The sequence below is a fragment of the Oryctolagus cuniculus genome, chromosome 14 (assembly GCF_964237555.1).
Source record: "Oryctolagus cuniculus chromosome 14, mOryCun1.1, whole genome shotgun sequence".
Lineage (NCBI taxonomy): Eukaryota > Metazoa > Chordata > Mammalia > Lagomorpha > Leporidae > Oryctolagus > Oryctolagus cuniculus.
Window position 1 is genome coordinate 13,513,943 of NC_091445.1, and position 17,789 is coordinate 13,531,731.

General features: G+C 42.2%; 1 protein-coding gene across 1 annotated transcript in view; it reads left to right on the top strand.

The window, feature by feature from the left end:
- Positions 1 to 17,789, top strand: part of ADGRV1 (adhesion G protein-coupled receptor V1) — a 597,653-nt gene that overhangs the window by 239,142 nt on the left and 340,722 nt on the right. Inside the window, exons 71-74 of the mRNA XM_070056453.1 lie at positions 1,381 to 1,524; positions 9,532 to 9,706; positions 12,325 to 12,460; positions 14,195 to 15,288. Coding sequence (XP_069912554.1) covers positions 1,381 to 1,524; positions 9,532 to 9,706; positions 12,325 to 12,460; positions 14,195 to 15,288 — 1,549 coding nt within the window. The remainder of the gene's footprint in view (positions 1 to 1,380; positions 1,525 to 9,531; positions 9,707 to 12,324; positions 12,461 to 14,194; positions 15,289 to 17,789) is intronic.

Sequence of the window (17,789 nt, forward strand, 5' to 3'; positions counted from 1 at the left end):
GAGCTTCTTCTGGGTCTCCCACATGGGTTCAGGGGTCCAAGGACTTGGTTGTCTTCTACCAATTTCTAGGCCATACCAGGGAGCTGGATCAGAAGTGGAGCAGCCGTGCTCACATGCGATGCTGGCACTGCAGACGGTGGCTTTACCTGCTATGCCAGAGTGCTGCCATGACACCTGCTTTCTTTAGCAAATAGGAACAGAGTCATTAGCTGCCCAGTACACGGGGGGAGGGGGAGGCACACTGTAACAGGAGAGGCGAGCTAGGCTTGAAGTTAGGATACTATGATTCATTTGTTTCCTTAGCATTTGACCTGTGATTCAGTTCAGTGAGCATCATTTTGAATGAATGAAACACTGTTAACCCTCACACTGACATTTCCAACCGCTGTGATACATGTTTTAGACATGTGAGGGTCTGGTGTGGGACACTGTTTCCATTTGTTGCATTTAAAGGATTGAGTGGACCCATAGAAATGGATGCTTTTATATTCAGTAAGAACTCTACATCCTTAGGAGTATTCTAGATTTACAGAATAACTTGTAAGCTACAATTAACAAATAAAACCTTTTCAGTGGGAATGTGTCATGGGCTTCAAAAATAACCTCTTGTATAACACTGATTTGTAAATTTAGGATTTTCCCCATCTCATTGGATTGTAAAGTTTTGAAGATAGGGGCCAGCATTGTGGTATTGTAGATTAAGCCTCCACCTGTGATGCCAGCATCCCGATATGGGCACTAGTTCCTGGCTGCCCCACTTCCAATCCAGTTCCTTGCTAATGGCCTGAGAAAAGCAGTAGAGGGATGACTCAGGTGCTTGGGCCCCTGCTGCCCTGTAAGAGACCCCAATGAAGTTCCTGGCTTCAGCCTGGGGTGAACCAGCAGATGGAAGATCTCTTTCTCTCTGTCTCTCCCTCTGTAACTGACTTTCAAATCTTTAAAAAATTTTTTTTGAAAGTCGATCATCTAATATATTGTTAGTAATTTTTACTCATCTAAAATATTTGAATAACCAGGACACTGAAATCAAAATCCATTTTGAGCAAATATTAGACTTAATAGGTATTAGTGAAGAAGGGGAAAGCGATCTCTGTTGGGTTTTTGGGGCTGGCGCCGTCTGCAAGGGGGCTGCTCCTATTCTGCTGGGCCACAGTGCCATCCCCAGTGCTATCATTGGAACATTTGCATTTTTATACCCTATGTCACCATTCCTCACCCTACACTCTGAATAAGATGGTTTGGTTTGTGACAAGGGGGAAAGTGCACATGTTGGTGCAAACGCCACTAAACAACCTGAGACCAGGTGCTAATGAATGGCGCAGGACAAATGTCAGTGTTTTCCTTGGGAAGTTATTTCTCACTGGCGCTGTTTGCTTGCAGGTCTTCCTGCCGCTGGGCTCCAATTTCACCCTGCAGCTGGTGACCGTGATGCTCGTTGGTGGCCGTTTCTATGGGATGCCCACAATTCTTCCGGAAGCCAAATCCGCGATCCTTGCTGTCCCTGAGAAGGCTGCCAATTCTCAGGTGTGTTCTCTCAGCCAGCCACTAGAGGGCAGCTTAAAGAAAACTTGTAGAATTTGAATGTAAGATACAGAATTTTTAAAATAACCATCACCTAAAGTCAAATTTTTCAGGACTTCTCTTGATGTTTACTATTTAATATTACTGTATTTTCTGCTAACTAATTAAAATGGTGAACTGGTTAATATTTCAGACTTATTTATTAGCATTGAGAATGTTTATAGAAATCAGGTTATGGTTTCCTGTGGCTGCTCTGTGCTGGTGTAAATGCTGGTGGTCCGATCCTGTGATGTAGTTGCACCTATATCCAATTTGAGGGCTGTCAGCATCGTCAGAAGGGCTATTTTCTGTGGCAATGGCAATGTGTGTGTTTGAAGCCCATGTTGAGAAATAAATTCTGTCCCACTCCTTAATGCAAGTGAGGAAGGCAGCCTGGCCCCAGATATAGACCCGCAAGTGGGTCTTATGAAGGGGCAGGAACCCAAGCTTTCACCATCTCTGGCCATTAGGGATGCCCTTCACCTAGCCCTGACCGTCATCTCAATGGGGAATGAAATCACTTTGTTCCTCAAAGAGAAGTCTACCAGTGCTAAAGATAACCAACAGGAATGGTTTTCTTTCTTCACTGCCTCTTGTCCAAGAAGAAATGAAGGACTAGACATTATCAATGCTTTGAAGATTTGCCATCTTCTCTTTGCTCAGTCATTGCTATAACAGGTTTCTTCCAATGCAAGCCATTCACTGGGAGCAGTCAAGGCTTTCCTGCTCCTACTCCATGTATTTCCTCACTCCATGGCATCCCACAGGTCAAGGTCAAGGGCCATGAAGGTACATTCATGTCTTGGGCGTGTCCTTTGTTTTCCACGAGTTGCATGATGTATGTGCGCATGTTTGTGGGGAGGACAAGTTCTGGCAGCCGTCCAGCCATGGAACAAGGATGATCCCATGCAGAGTGGCAGTTGATAAGCAGAAGCCCCACTGTCAGAGTCCATGCTAGTGTCAAGTTCAGGTTGCTGCCGTCTCTGTGGCTGGAGAATCCATCTTACGACATCAGGTCACATCTGTTCCACTGGATTTAAAGAGGGGAGAATGGGTGTTTATAGATCACTGTTGATCAAATGTTATCCCAGATGTGTACTGAGGCCTAAAAAGATAAACTCGTGGTCCAAATTACAAGGTGAATCTGGCTTTCTAGCTAATTGACCGGAGTTTTCACATACCCTTAGGAGGATGTTTTTTTTTTTTTTTTAATATTTTTATAAGAAATCTAATAAGGATTTTTTTTCAAAGAAACCTTTTATTTAAGGCATATAGACATCATGCACTTCATAAATGCAAATTTAGGAAAATAGTGATTCTTCCCACCCTACCCACACTCCTACCCTTCTTCCTCCTCCATCTGCTATTCCCATTCTTATTCTCTACTAAAATCTGTTCTCAATTAACTTCATACACGTAAGATAAATCCCACACTAAGTACAGAGTTCAACAAATAGTATGAAAAAAAAAACTGTTCAACAGTTGACAAGGGCTGTTCAAAGTCATTGCATTTCAAAGTGTCAATTTTACTACAATAGATTACCTTTTAGGTACTCTATCAGTTACAGATCAGGGAGAAAATATACCATTAATCTTTTTGGGACTGGCTTATTTCACTAAACATAATATTTTCCAGTTGCATCCATTTTGTTACAAATGACAGGATTTAATTTTTTTTACCACTACATAGTATTCCCTGGTGTATATTTCCTATAATTTCTTTATCCAGTCTTTAGTTGACAGGCTTGTGGATTAAGTCCATATCTTAGCTACTGTGAATTGAGCTGCAGTAAACATGGGAGTACAACTAACTCTTTAATATGCTGATATCATTCCCTCTGGATAAATTCTCAGCAGTGGGATGGCTGGGTCATATGGTAGGTCTATAATCAGATTTCTGAGATATCTCCATACTGTCTTCCGCAGTGGCTGGACCAGTTTACATTCCCGCCAATGGTGGATTAGGGTACCTTTTTTCCCACAGTCTCACCAGCATTTGTTGTTGGTTGTTTTGTGTATGAAAACCATTCTAATGGGAGTGAGGTGAAACCTAATTGTGGTTTTGATTTGCATTTCCCTGATGGGTACTGATCCTGTGCATCTTTTTGTGTGTCCAGTGACAATTTGAATTTCCTTTTTTGAATAGTGCTTGTTCAAGTCCTTGACCCATTTCCTAACTGGATTGTTTTGTTGTTGAGTTTACTGAGCTCCTTATAGATTCTCAATATTAATCCTTTGTCAGTTGCATAGTTTGCAAATAATTTGTCCCTTCTGTCAGTTGTCTATTCAGTTTACTGAGTGTTTCTTTTGTAGTGTAGAAGCATCTCAATTTGATGTAGTCCCCTTTGTCTATTTTGGCTTTGATTTCCTGTGCTTCTGGGGTCTTTTCCAAGAAGTCCTTGCCTATGCCAGTGTCTTGTGGAGTTTCCCAAATGTTCTCTAATAATTTGATGGTACTAGAGCATAGATTTAGGTCTTTGATCCATTTTGAGTGTGTTTTTTTGTGTAAGGTATGAGGTAGGGGCCTTGTTTCATACTTCTGCATGTGGAGATCCAGTTTTCCCAACAGCATTTGATGAAGAGACTGTCCTTGCTCCAGGATTGATTTTAGCTCCTTTGTCAAAGATAAATCCCTACATCTACAACCAACTTATTTCTGGAGTTTCTATTCTGTTCCATTTTTCTATCCATCTGTTCTGTGCTAGTACTAGGCTGTTCTGATTATAACTGCCCTGTAGTATGTCTTGAAATCTTGTATTGTGATGCCTCTGGCTTTGTTTCTGTTGTATAAGATTGCTTTAGCTATTCAGGGTCTTCTCTGTTGCCATATGAATTTCAGCATCGTTTTTTCCCTATGAGAAGAATGTCTTTCTATTTTGATTGGTATCGCATTGAATCTGTAAATTGCTTTTGGTAGTATGGATATTTTGATAATATTGGTTCTTCCAATCCATAAGCATGGAATATTTTTCCATTGTCTTGTGTCTTCTATTTCTTTCCTTAATGTTCTGCAATTTTCATCATAGATATGTTTGTCCCTGGTTAAATTTATTCCAGAATATTTAAAAATTTTTGAGTTATTGTGAATTGGATTGATCTTGGAAGCTCTTTTTCAGCTGTGGAGTTGTCTATATATATAAAGGCTATTGATTTTTCTGTGTTGATTTTATATCCTGCCATTTTACCAAACTCCTTTATGAGTTTTAATAGTTTCTTAGTGGATTCTTTTGGATCCCTTATATATAGCATCATGCCACCTGCAAATGGAGATAGTTTGACTTCCTCCTTCCCAAATTGTATCCCTTTGATTTCTTTTTCTTGCCTAATGGCTTTGGCTAAAACTTCTAGGACTATATTAAATAGCAGTAGTGAGAGTGGGCTCTTTTGTCTGGTTCTGGATATTATTGGGAATGCTTCCAGCTTTTCCCCATTCAATAAGATGCTGGCCATGGGTTTGCCATAAATTGCCTTAATTGTATTGAGGAATATTCCTTTTATACCCAATTTGCTTAAGGTTTTCATTATGAAAGGATGCTGTATTTTATCAATTGTTTTCTTGGCATCTATTTAGATAATCATAATTTTTGTTCTTCAGTTTGTTAATGTGATGTATCACATTGATTTGCAAATGTTGAACCATTCCTGCATACCAAGGATAAATCCTTCTTGGTCCAGGTGAATGATCTTTCTGATATGTTGTTGGATTCAACTGGCTAGTATTCTGCTGAGAATTTCTGTGTCTATGTTCATCAGGAAAATTTGTATTTCTGTTTAATATGATGCTGGCTTCATAAAAGGAGTTTGGGAAGAATTCATTCCCTTTGAGTTGTTTAGAATAGCTTGAGAAAATTGGAATTGGTCTTCAAATGTCAGGTAGAATTCAGCAGTGAAGCTGTCCGGTCCTGGGCTTTTCTTTGTTGGGAGGATCTTTATACTAATTCAATTTCCTTATTGGTTGTCAGTCTGTTTAGGTTTTCTGTGTCTTCATGGCTCAATTTTGGTAGGTTGTATGTGTCCAGGAATCTATTTCTTCTAGGTTTCCTGATTTATTGGCATACAGGTTTTGTAGTAATTCCTGATGATTCCTTTTATTCTATGGTATCCATTGTTATATTTCCTTTTTCATCTCTAAGTTTATTGATTTGGGTCTTTTTTTTTGTTAGTTGGGCCAGTGTTGTATCGATTTTATTTTTTCAAAAGCCAGTTCTTCATTTTGCTGATACTTTGTATTGTTTTCTTTTGTTTCAATTTTATTTATTCTCTAATTTTAACTGTCTCCTAGTTTTGGGTTTGGTTTGCTGTCTTTCTAGGTCTTTGAGATGCAGGATAGCTCATTTAATTGTCACCTTTCCAATTTCTTGATGTAGGCATCAATTGCTATTAACACAGCTTTTGCTGTGTCCCATGTTTGGATATGTTGTACTGTCATCTTTATTCATTTCCAGAAATTTGTTTATTTCTCTTTCAATTTCTTCAATCAACCACTGTTCATTCAGGAGCTTGTTTTCAGTCTTCATGTGTTTGCATATGTTCTGGAGATTCTTGTTGTTGATTTCCAGCTTCATTCCATTGTGGCCAGAGAAGATGCATGGTATGATTTCTATTTTTTTGAATTTGCTGAGACTTGCTTTATGACCTATCCATGTAGTCTGTCCTAGAGAAAGTTTCATGCACTGATGAGAATAATGTGTATTCTGCCACTGTGTGATGAAAGGTTCTGTAGATGTCAGTTAGGTCCATTTGATCTATAGTGTAAATTAACTCTCTCCTTCTGATTGGTTGATCTGTCCATTGCTGAAAGTGAGGTGTTAAAGTCCTCCAATACTACTGTATTGAAGTCTATATCTCTCTTTATATCCATTAATATTTATTTTAAATAGCCATGTGCCCTGTAATTAGGTGCATATACATTTATAATAGTCAGAACTTCCTGTTGAATTGATCATCACACAGTGCCCTTCTTTGTCTCTTTTAACAGTTTTTGTGTTTAAGTGTATTTTGTCTGATATTAAGATGGCCACACCACCTCTTTTTTGATCTCTGAGCTTGGAATATCTTTTTCTGTCCTTTCATTTGCAGTCTGTATATATCTTTGCTGGTCAGATTTGTTTCTTCTGGCAGCAAATAGATAGGTCTTATTTTTTTAATACATTCAGCCAGTCTATATCTTTTAATTGGATATTTGAAGCCTTTTACATTTAAGGTTTCTATTGATAATAATGACTTGGGCTTGCTATTTTTCCATAAATATTGGATTTTCTTTGTACTTTCATGGAGAGATTTTCCGCCTTTACCTTCTTTCATAGTGATGCCATGTTTCTGAGTGTAGCACATCCTTAAGCATCTTTTCTAAGGCTGGAGGAGTGGTGACAAATTCTTTCAATTTCTGTTTGTTATGGAAGGTCTTTATTTCACCTTCATTCATAAATGCCAGCTTTGTAGGATACAGTATTCTGGGCTGACAGTTTACTTCTCTTAAGACTTGGACTATATCTCACCATTCTTTTCTAGGCTGTAGGGTTTCTGATGAGAAGTCATCTGTGAATCTAATTGGAGATCCTCTGAAAGTAACCTGACATTTCTCTCATGCACATTTTAGAATCTTTTTTTCTTGGGGCTGGCACTGTGGCGTACTGGGCAGAGCCACCTGCAGTGCCAGCATCCCATGTGGGTGCTGGTTTGAGTCCTGGCTGCTCAACTTCTGATCCAACTCTCTGCTGTGGCCTGGAAAAGTAGTAGAAGGTGACCCAAGTCCTTGGGCCCCTGCACCCATGTGGGAGACCAGGAGGAAGCTCCTGGCTCCTGGTTTTGGATTGGCACAGCTCCAGCTGTTGTGGCCGGTTGGAGAATGAGCCAACTGGTGGAAGACCTCTCTCTCTCTCTCTCTCTCTCTCTCTCTGTGTGTGTGTGTAACTCTTTCAAATAAATCTTTTTATTTTTTTATTTATTTTTTATTTGACAGAGTTAGAGAAAGGTCTTCCTTTGGTTCACCCCCCAAATTGCTGCTACAGCCGGAGCTATGCTGATCCAAAGCCAGGAGCCAGGCGCTTCCTCCTGGTCTCCCATGCAGGTGCAGGGGCCCAAGCACTTGGGCCATCCTCCACCGCCTTTCCAGGCCATAGCAGAGAGCTGGACTGGAAGAAGAGCAACCGGGACTAGAACCCGTTGCCCATATGGTATGCCAGCGCCACAGGCAGAGGATTAACCAAGTGAGCCACGGTGCCAGCCCATAAATCTTTTTCTAAAACAGCATCTTTTCTTTATGTTTTACTGTGGAGAATTTGACTACAATGTGTCATGGTGAAAATCTTTTCTGGCCATGTCTATAAGGAGTGCTATATGTTTCCTGTACTTGGATGTCCCTTTATTTTTCCAAATTGGAAAATTTTTCTCATTATTTCACTAAAAAAGCCATGCAGTCCATTCTCTCTCATTCTAGGCTGCTGGGGTCCTGGGTTGTGTCCCTGTTCATGCTGCATGTCCAAACTCTCCATGGAGATGCACAGCTCTCCTCTAACTTGTGTGGAGTTTCCACTTCAGTTTTCTTCCTAACTCTTCCCTGAGATTGCACTCTCTCCATTTTTTTTTTTTTTTTTAACTATCTTCTCTTAGACTAGAGCAGTAAGCTCCCTCCTTATTCTGCCATCTTGGCACCTCAGGAGGCTGCCTTTAAAACAAGAGCTAACTCAATACCTGGTTTAAAAAAAAGCTTAATTAAAAAAAAACACTTGGAACTTTCTGATCCTCAAAAAGCAATGTGAATCAAAAAAGTGTTAATGACTTTAATAGAAGATCTGATTCACAGCCGGCGCCGTGGCTCAATAGGCTAATCCTCCGCCTAGCGGCGCCGGCACACCAGGTTCTAGTCCCGGTCGGGGCGCCGGATTCTGTCCCGGTTGCCCCTCTTCCAGGCCAGCCCTCTGCTGTGGCCAGGGAGTGCAGTGGAGGATGGCCCAGGTGCTTGGGCCCTTCACCCCGTGGGAGACCAGGAAAAGCACCTGGCTCCTGGCTCCTGCCATCGGATCAGCGCGGTGCGCCGGCCGCAGCGCGCCGGCCGCGGCGGCCATTGGAGGGTGAACCAACGGCAAAAGGAAGACCTTTCTCTCTGTCTCTCTCTCTCACTGTCCACTCTGCCTATCAAAAAAAAAAAAAAAAAAAAAATTAAAAAAAAAAAAAGAAGATCTGATTCACGGTGCTTGTTTTTATAAGTGAAGAAGTATATTGTATGTTAGAAGTCAATTTTCGGCCGGCGCCGTGGCTCAATAGGCTAATCCTCCACCTTGCGGCGCCGGCACACCGGGTTCTAGTCCCGGTCGGGGCGCCGGATTCTGTCCCGGTTGCCCCTCTTCCAGGCCAGCTCTCTGCTATGGCCAGGGAGTGCAGTGGAGGATGGCCCAGGTGCTTGGGCCCTGCACCCCATGGGAGACCAGGAAAAGCACCTGGATCCTGGCTCCTGCCATCGGATCAGCACGGTGCGCCGGCTGCAGCGGCGGCCATTGGAGGGTGAACCAACGGCAAAGGAAGACCTTTCTCTCTCTGTCTCTCTCTCTCACTGTCCACTCTGCCTGTCAAAAATAAAAAAAAAAAAAAAGAAAAAAAAAAAAGAAAAAGAAGTCAATTTTCATTTTTAGGTTCTGAAAGACCCATCAAAAAGTGATGTTTAAAATGCCATGTTAAGTCTTTTACTTTCATTTAACCATAATTCCATTTATCTTCTTTGATATTTTTTTCATTCAAAGAATTACATTTTCCTTGAGAGAAATTATGAATCATGAAGTAAAATTTTAAAATAAGTTTTGAAAACTTACTTTTAAATCTCATAGCATTTCTTAAGCATTTCTCTTTAACTGAATTAATTGTTAGTGAAGGAAACACATTGGATAAACAAAGCAAACGCTGACACTTCGCTTGTTCTTCAGAAAACAGGAACTTTGAGAGAGGAAAGAGATTCTCCATGCTTATCTTCCACAGGTTGGATTTGAATCCACGGCTTTTCGACTCACAGACATTGCAACAGGCACCTGCCGAGTTGTAGTTTCAAGAAGAGGCACTTATGGCTCCCTCTCGGTCGTCTGGACCATGGGATATGCCGCTGGGGTTGCGATCCCCGAATTTATTGCCATTGGCAACATGACCCCAACACTGGGTGAGTTGTTTTTCTAAAATTGGCCTCACAGAATGCGGAAATAGGTAACTAGTCACTAATTTTCCAGTGTCATCCTTTCTCTGGGCACTAAAATGCTAGTTTTCTAATATGACGGAATTCAAAAAGGTTGTAAAAAATGGAATTCAAAGGTAAATTTATTTTGCTGCAAACAATTGTGAAGTCTCTGCAGAATTTTTTCCTTTTTCTTATTTTTTGAGGTAGGTATGTATTTGAAAGGCAGAGTTAGAATTCGCATCTGCGGGCTCACTCTCCAAATAGCTTCAATGGCTGGGGCTGGGCCAGGCCACAGCCAGGAGTTTCATCCTAGTCTGCCACTTGGGAGCCCGGGCCCAGACACTTGGGCCTTCTTCCAACTGCCTTCCTAGGCTGTTAGCAGGGAGCTGGATCAGAAGTGGAGCGGCCGGCACCGCACCACGGTGCGGGGCCCATGAGAGTATTTTCACACAATGCATCTTCTGTGAACTTTGCATGACCCTTCGTGCAGTCACTCCCGTGCCGATGTGATTATGCTGTGCAGGCTGTTTTGATGAAAAGGAACAGAACTTCCCTAATGCACAGCTTTGTGCCTTCCCTCAGAGCGGTGGTTCAGGAAGCAGAGCACCATGTGTATGCATTAGGAGTCTGTTAACCATACTGCTAAAAACCTGACTTGGTCTGTACAACTGACAGATGTTGTGTCAGTTCAGGTGTTTGCCTAAATATTGCTCAGAGCAGGGCAGTGATCACCACAGTCCTTGTCAGATCTTCCCGTGAGCTCTTGGAGATCAGTGAGATGTGACTGTCAGACGGTGTGAGCTCTGCTGTTGCGGCACCGTCTTGCCAAGTTCATGTAGTGACCCTTGAGAGCGGGCTCTCTGCAGGCGCCTTTCCTTCCTTCTCAGCGTCCTCCTGGCCACCCAGCAAGTGAGTCCTGCACGTGAACTGGACCCTCAAGCTCGTAATAAGCATGGGAGGGATTTTATTGTCATTATCTTGGCATCAGAGTTAAGAAGGCCTGAGAACGGAAGTCCTTTGGAAGGCGGGGCTGAGAGCTGGGGACGGGGAATCTCCGTGGCATGCTTGCAGCTTCCGTCCCCGTGGGAATCCAAGAGTGAATTCAGATGCTGGACTGAGAGACCACAGCACCACGCCTGCCTTGGGTACTCGAGGTTTTAGCCCTGGATAGGTTCCCGGATCGAATGGTTCAAACAGTGACTCCTCTTTGTTTTCTTTTTGGCATGTTCCTTAAACTAAAGATAATTATATATTGTGTGTGTGTTGTAAGATTGATTTATTTGAAATGCAGAGTGACGGGGTTGGGTGGGAGGCAGTGGGTAGAGATAACTCTTCCACCTGCTGGTTCATGTCCCAAATGGGTCTGTGCCAGGCAAAAGCCAGGAACTGGGAACTCCATCTGGGCTTCACACATGGGTAGCAGGGCCCCAAATACTTGGGCCATCAGTGTTGCCTCCCAGGCACATTAACAGGGAGCTGCATCAGACACAGGCAGGACTCGTTCTCAGGCACAGCAGGAACTTAACCTACCGCACCACAGCACCCGCCCCTCTCGTCTATTTTCTAGCCTATTTTTCTGCATAAAACTTATCTTTTACTCCCTGCCCCTTCTGCCACTTTGATATGTACCATTCCATATAGAGTTTTTTTCTTTTGTGTCAGCAAGCACTTAACTTGGTATGAAAAGATTTATGTGTAAAAATACTGTTCTTTATGTGGATGTCTATGACTTCTGTTTATGTGCAGAATTAATCTTTAAAAAATTTATTTATTTTGTAATAACTTGATTAAAATAACCAGAGTTCTCCCCCAAAATTGATCTGTATCTTCAAAGATGTTTGATTAGTTTTGAGTTTCTATACAAGTTAAATATAAAAAAAATCCAGGAGATCACTGACTGCATTCAATGGTTGTTCCAGTTCACATTTATAACATTTTATGTTGAAGTAATTGAAAGTAAAATACATACATACAATATCTCACCCCAAATGACTTCAATATGTACCTTTAAAAATATGCTAGGGCTAGAGTTCACACAAAAGCCTGATAATAAATCCACATTAAAACTTGCCTAACACCATTCTGTTTTCACTACTGGATTTTGTAATTGAGCCAGTGAAGGAACAGACATAAATGAGTAGCGCTGATAGGGTTCAAAAGCAGGGTGTGTGGACGGGCATTTAGATTTATAGTTGAACTGCTCATCCCACAGCACAGGGCCTGGGTGTGATTCCCGTCTCCAGCTCCTGACTCCAGATTCCTGCTAAGTGCACTCTCTCGGAGGCAGTAGTGATGAGCTGAGTAGCTGGGTCCTTCTCACTAATGGGGGAGACTCAGATTGAGTTCTGGCTCCCGGCTTCGGCCCAGTCCTGCCGTGGCCATCGTGAGAATGAGCCAGCAGGTGGAAGCTCTCTGTGTCTCCGCACCTCCAACCAACAAGGTTTGTGTGGTCTTGGGAGCTTCCTGTAAGTTTATTTCTCCTTCCCTCTTTTCCTTTTACTGTTTTCTTTCTTTTGTGAGCTGTGGTTGAACTTTGGAAGAGTTGAATTCCTTTTTCAGAACTGGGTAACCGTCCCTGCCGTCCTTGTCCTGTGTCCTTGCAGGCAGTGTGTCTTTTGCCCACGGTGAGCAGAGGAAAGGGGTCTCTCTGAGGACCTTTCCCAGCCCGGGTCGGCCAGAGGCCTTCGTGGTTCACCTGTCGGGCGTGCGGAGCAACGCTCCTGGTGGAGCCCAACTTCGGTAAGACCAGATGCTCACCCACAGAAGTCTTTGAGGAAGAATCGAATTTTCAGTCGAAACAGAAAAAGTCATAAGAATCAAAATCCTTGAATCAGAACCAAAACCACTGTAGCATAGGGTGACAGAGGGGCCTATGTGTCTGTGATACCACCAGGAGGCTGGTGTTCAGTGGAGTCACCACTCACTGTTGCCTGGAAGAGAGCTCATGCGGAGCTGTAACGTGGTGCAGCAGCTTCAGCTAGAACCCTGACAAAGGCCTCTCTTTGTAAACGAGCTGTCTTCTTTCTCTGATGGTCGATTTCCCCAAGTGATAGGAGTAAAAGATGTCACAGTATGCTAATGTTGAAACCAGAGACTCATTGAGTTTCATTCAACTTTATTGAATTTTGCTATTTATCTGTAATGACTCTTTATGTGGAAACCAGAATATTTGCAGATAAATATTTACAGGCAAAAAGCATTAACTTTGCTCATACCTTGACTAAAGCAGCAGAGGGCAGATCTCAGAGCCAGACTTAGGGATTTGGTCCCAGCTCTGCCACTTCTTGGCTGTGTGGCTTTGGCAGAGTTCTTTCTGTTCTTCAGTTTGCTGCCTTGTCAAATGAGGACAGAGTGTCTACAAACCAGCGTGTTTCCTTGTACGTGGTGTGTATGTGGGTGTGTGTGTGCACATATAGGGAAGCATCCATTGGTGAAATGTGGCTGTAGGTTACAGAAGCCATTTAAAAACACTTGTCCAGAGAACATACATCTGGATCTCAAATGCAAATGCCTTTGGCAAGAACAGCAATAGCTCAAAGTTTCATGGTGCTTACTCTGGGGCAGGCGCTGGTTCAAGATAACCTGTAAGGAGAGAGACCCTAAAAAAGTTCATGGAGATGCATAGTATGTAAAGATGCATGGATTTCAAATGTTTTATACCAAAAGAAAGTTGTCTAATTCCATTGTGTCCAAAACATTTTGAAGTCCCCTGGTGTACACACACACACACACACACTCTCTCTCTCTCTCTCTCTCTATCTATATATATATATACACACACACACTCTTTAGCCTTCTTAACCTAGCCTATCTAGCATAGTAGGTTAGATACTAGGATTTGTTGCATTATATAGATGAACAGAGCAAGTCATCGATTATATAATAAACCCAGCATCTCATTAATGATGATTAGGACCGTGAGTTGAAGCCAGACTGCCTGCCTGGCTACTGTGTGAGCTCTTAGCTATTTTGGTGCTTAGTGATAGATGCTTGACAGTAGAGTATAATAGGAACTGGAGTGTCCATTCTAAAGGCGTTCAAATGCATGTAAAAAATAATGTGCTAGTCAAAGAAAATGTGTCTGTGGCCAAAATTAGGCCACTGATTGTAACTTTGTATATGATTACTATTTTACTACCAAAATCCTTCGGAAAAGAGCCAAGAATAAATTGTTTGGCCATGGATGTTTCTTTCAACTCTCTCGGGTGCTGCTCTGTGATGATGCAGAAACAGGTCAGAGACCCCTGGGCTCTTCACTCAGCTCAGACTCACTGGGCCCTGTCTTTGCAGTTGCTGCTGCTGTTCTTAGATCTCCTGTGCTCTTACTTACCCACAAATAGGTAGAGTTTGATGGAAAGTGAAAGAACATGGCATATTTCAGATGGTGCCCTCAAGAGCAGCATCTTAAACACATGAAGACTCTCGATAGTGTTATTCTTGTTTCTCCATCAATCCTCATGTTTTTCTTTCCAGATCAAGTTTCACCATGGCAGAAGTTGAACCAATGGGAGTCTTCCAGTTTTCTTCCAGTTCCAGAAATATCGTGGTGTCAGAGGATGCACAGACCATCAGATTACGTGTACAAAGACTGTTTGGGTTCCATAGTGATCTCATTCAGGTTTCCTATCAGACTACTGCAGGAAGTGCCAAGCCGCTGGAAGACTTTCAGCCCATTCAGAATGGGGAACTGCTTTTTCAACAATTCCAAACTGAGGTGGATTTTGAAGTAAATATTGTTAATGACCAGCTTCTTGAGGTAGAAGAAAGTTTTTATGTTAATCTTACTTCAGTAGAAATTAGGGGATTGCAAAAGTTTGATGCTCACTGGAGACCACGCCTGAATCGAGATTTCAGTGTGGCAGTGATCACAATCGTGGATGATGATGACCTGACAGGAATGGATCTTCCTGTCTTCATGACAACTGTGGCCACGGCAATAGACACAGCTCTCATTCCTGTGGAAATGGCTTCCACTGCACATCCTTACACAAGCGAGATGACTACCATTCCACAGACAACTGAAACGTTGACTGGGGCAACAGGTGTACCTGCCATTCCAGAGAAGCTTGTCACCCTTCACGGTATACCTGCCATGTCCGAGAGGCCTGATGTGGCCACCATAACTGCTGATGTTTCCATGCAGGGAACGTTTAGTCTTGGACCACCCATTGTTTATGTTGAAGAGGAGATGAAAAATGGCACGTTGAACACCGTAGAAATTGTGATCCGAAGGGCTGGTGGGTTTTCTGGTAACGTCAGCGTGACTGTTAGAACCTATGGCGGAAGATGTGCTCAGGAGGAACCACGTGCATTGCCCTCGCATATCCACACAGTTTCCAACCTGACGTGGGCAGTGGAAGAACAAGACTTTGCGGAACAAACTCTTGTCCTTGTGTTTCTAGAAGGAGAGCAAGAACGTAAGGTATCAGTTCAAATTGTGGATGACGATGAGCCAGAGGGGCAGGAATTCTTCTTTGTGTTTCTCACGGACCCTCAAGGGGGAGCGCAGATTGTGAAGGGAGAAGATGAGTCTGGATTTGCAGCAGTTGCCATGGTCATTATCACAGGTATGTATTTGGAGTGATAGAGGTGACAAAGCACTTTTGTTTTCTAAAGATTTATGTATGTATTTGGAAGGCACAGTTAGAGATGGAGAGCCAGAGAGAAAGATCTGTCCACTAGTTCTTTCCCCAAATGACCACGAAGGCCAGGGCTGGGCCAGGTCAAAGCCAGGAGCCTGTAACTCCACCCAGATCCCCCACAGGAATGGCAGGGGCCCACCTACTTGGACCATCTTCCAGTGCTTTTCCCAGATGTTTATCAGGGAGCTAGATCAGGAGTGGTGTACTAGGACTCAAACCAGCTCCCATATGGGATGCTGGCATTACAGGCAGTGACTTAACCTGCTATCCCACGATGCTGGGTCAACAAAGTACTTTTGAGGTGCAGAATTTCTAATAAGATCACCGTATCTTAAACTTAAGAGTGAATTTCCCGAGTCACTCATAGTAATTGACTAAACATTGTGTCCTAGAGCCTAGCCCCATGACATGAATTCATGGTGATGGTCCAAGGGGCCATGATGCAGTTTAATGGACAGCAGCTGTCACTTAGAGCAAGTTATAGTCATCAAATCTCTATTTTAAAAATGTAAGGAAAATATTCAAGTCCATATTCTCCCTCCAGAAAGTATTTAATCATCCAAATACCTTATTACTTAACCTGTTCTGAAACCCTAATTCTAAATTTAACCAATCCCTTTGAATAATCCATCCTAAAGTCAAGGATTCCATTGGCCAGAAATACTTTATATTTTTGTGAAACAGATTAAAACTCCTTTCCTTTGTTCTGCTTTGACTCAATACAGTTGATATAATGATTGTATTATTGAGCATATGTTTTATAATAGCTTGAAATTCCAATTTTAACTATTTTTTCTGATCTTTGAGTTTTTTGCTGACTACCTCAGAATTCATATTCCATGTATTTTTAAGACTTATTTATTTGAAAGGCAGAGTGACAAGGTGAGAGGACAGGCTGAGAGACATTTTCTATCTACTGGTTCACTCTCCAAATGTCTGCAACAGTCATGGCTGGGCCAGGACAAAGCTAGGATTCAGGAAATCCTGCCAGGGCTCCCACATGTGTGTCAGGAACCCAAGTTCTTGGGCCATCATCTGCTGCCTCACAGCTATGATAGCAGGAAGCTGGATCAGAAGTGAAGTAGCTGGAGTATGAACAGGTTAATCAGTGACTTAACCTGCTGTACTTCAAAGCCTGTCCCATGCTATATGTTTTAAGTAGAATAGACCAGCTTGTCATAGTTTAATAAGGGTAATGAGAATGCCATTTCATGGTTCTTACCTACTTTTAGGAGTTGATGCTTCTACAGTTTTTATTTTAGCCATTTGGTTATAACCCAGTCATAACTTTGCAATTCCTTTCATATTCAGCATCATCTGATTTGTTACCGTACAGATTTGTACCAGTTAAAATTAATAGCACTTATTCCTACAGTTTGAGTATTATAAATTCTAATTGTATTCTATAAGTTGTTTACTGAATTTCATTTGCATTGGCTTAATTCCATCTACGAATTTCTATTAAAGTTGGTTGAGTAGTCGGCATCCTCCTCCCAACTGTGACATAAATATTTAATTATTTCAGTGTGACCAGGACTTCAGGTCAAAACATTTCTTAAGCTTTTCTAAGATAACGTATTTTTAATTATAGTCAAATTTGTGATGGCTCTACTAAAGATTTCAGCAGTGAAGGAGCAAGGAAGCATGTCAGTCCAGAAGAACATAATAGTTCTCCAGAAACAAATTCTGATCTGAACGACATAGAGGAAATGCCTGAAATGGAATTCAGAATAATCCTAAGGGAACTATGTGTGCAACAAGAGAATACAGATAGTTGAAAGAAACGAGGAAAATAGTGGATAACAAGAATGAGAAATTCACTAAGGAGATAGAAATCATTAGAAAACAAATTCTGGGGCCGGCATGGTGGCTCACTTGGTTAATCCTCTGCCTGTGGCACCGGCATCCCATATGGGCGCCGGGTTCTAGTCCCAGTTAATCCTCTTCCAGTTCAGCTCTCTGCTGTGGCCTGGAAAGGCAGTGGAGGATGGCCCAAGTGCTTGGGCCCCTACACCCGCATGGGAGACCAGGAGGAAGCACCTGGCTCCTGGCTTCGGGTCGGCATACATAGCTCCAGCCATAGTGGCAATTTGGAGGGTGAACCAACGGAAGGAAGACCTTTCTCTCTCTCTCTCACTAACTCTGTCAAATAAATAAAACAAAATTTTGGAGGTGAAAACTTTAATCGATGAAATTAAAAAAATAGAGAACTTCAAGAACAAAATAGACAAAGTGCAAGAAATAATTTCTCATCTGGAGGATAATTTCTCATTCTGAAGTAACCCAGACAAAAATAAAGCAAAAAGCATTAGAAAGGATGAAGACAGTTCAAAATATTTAACATTTCTTTTGGCCCAGTGCAGACCATTCACAATGACTTCTGGAAGCTCCTTATGGTGCACTTATTACAGACACATGTCACATGG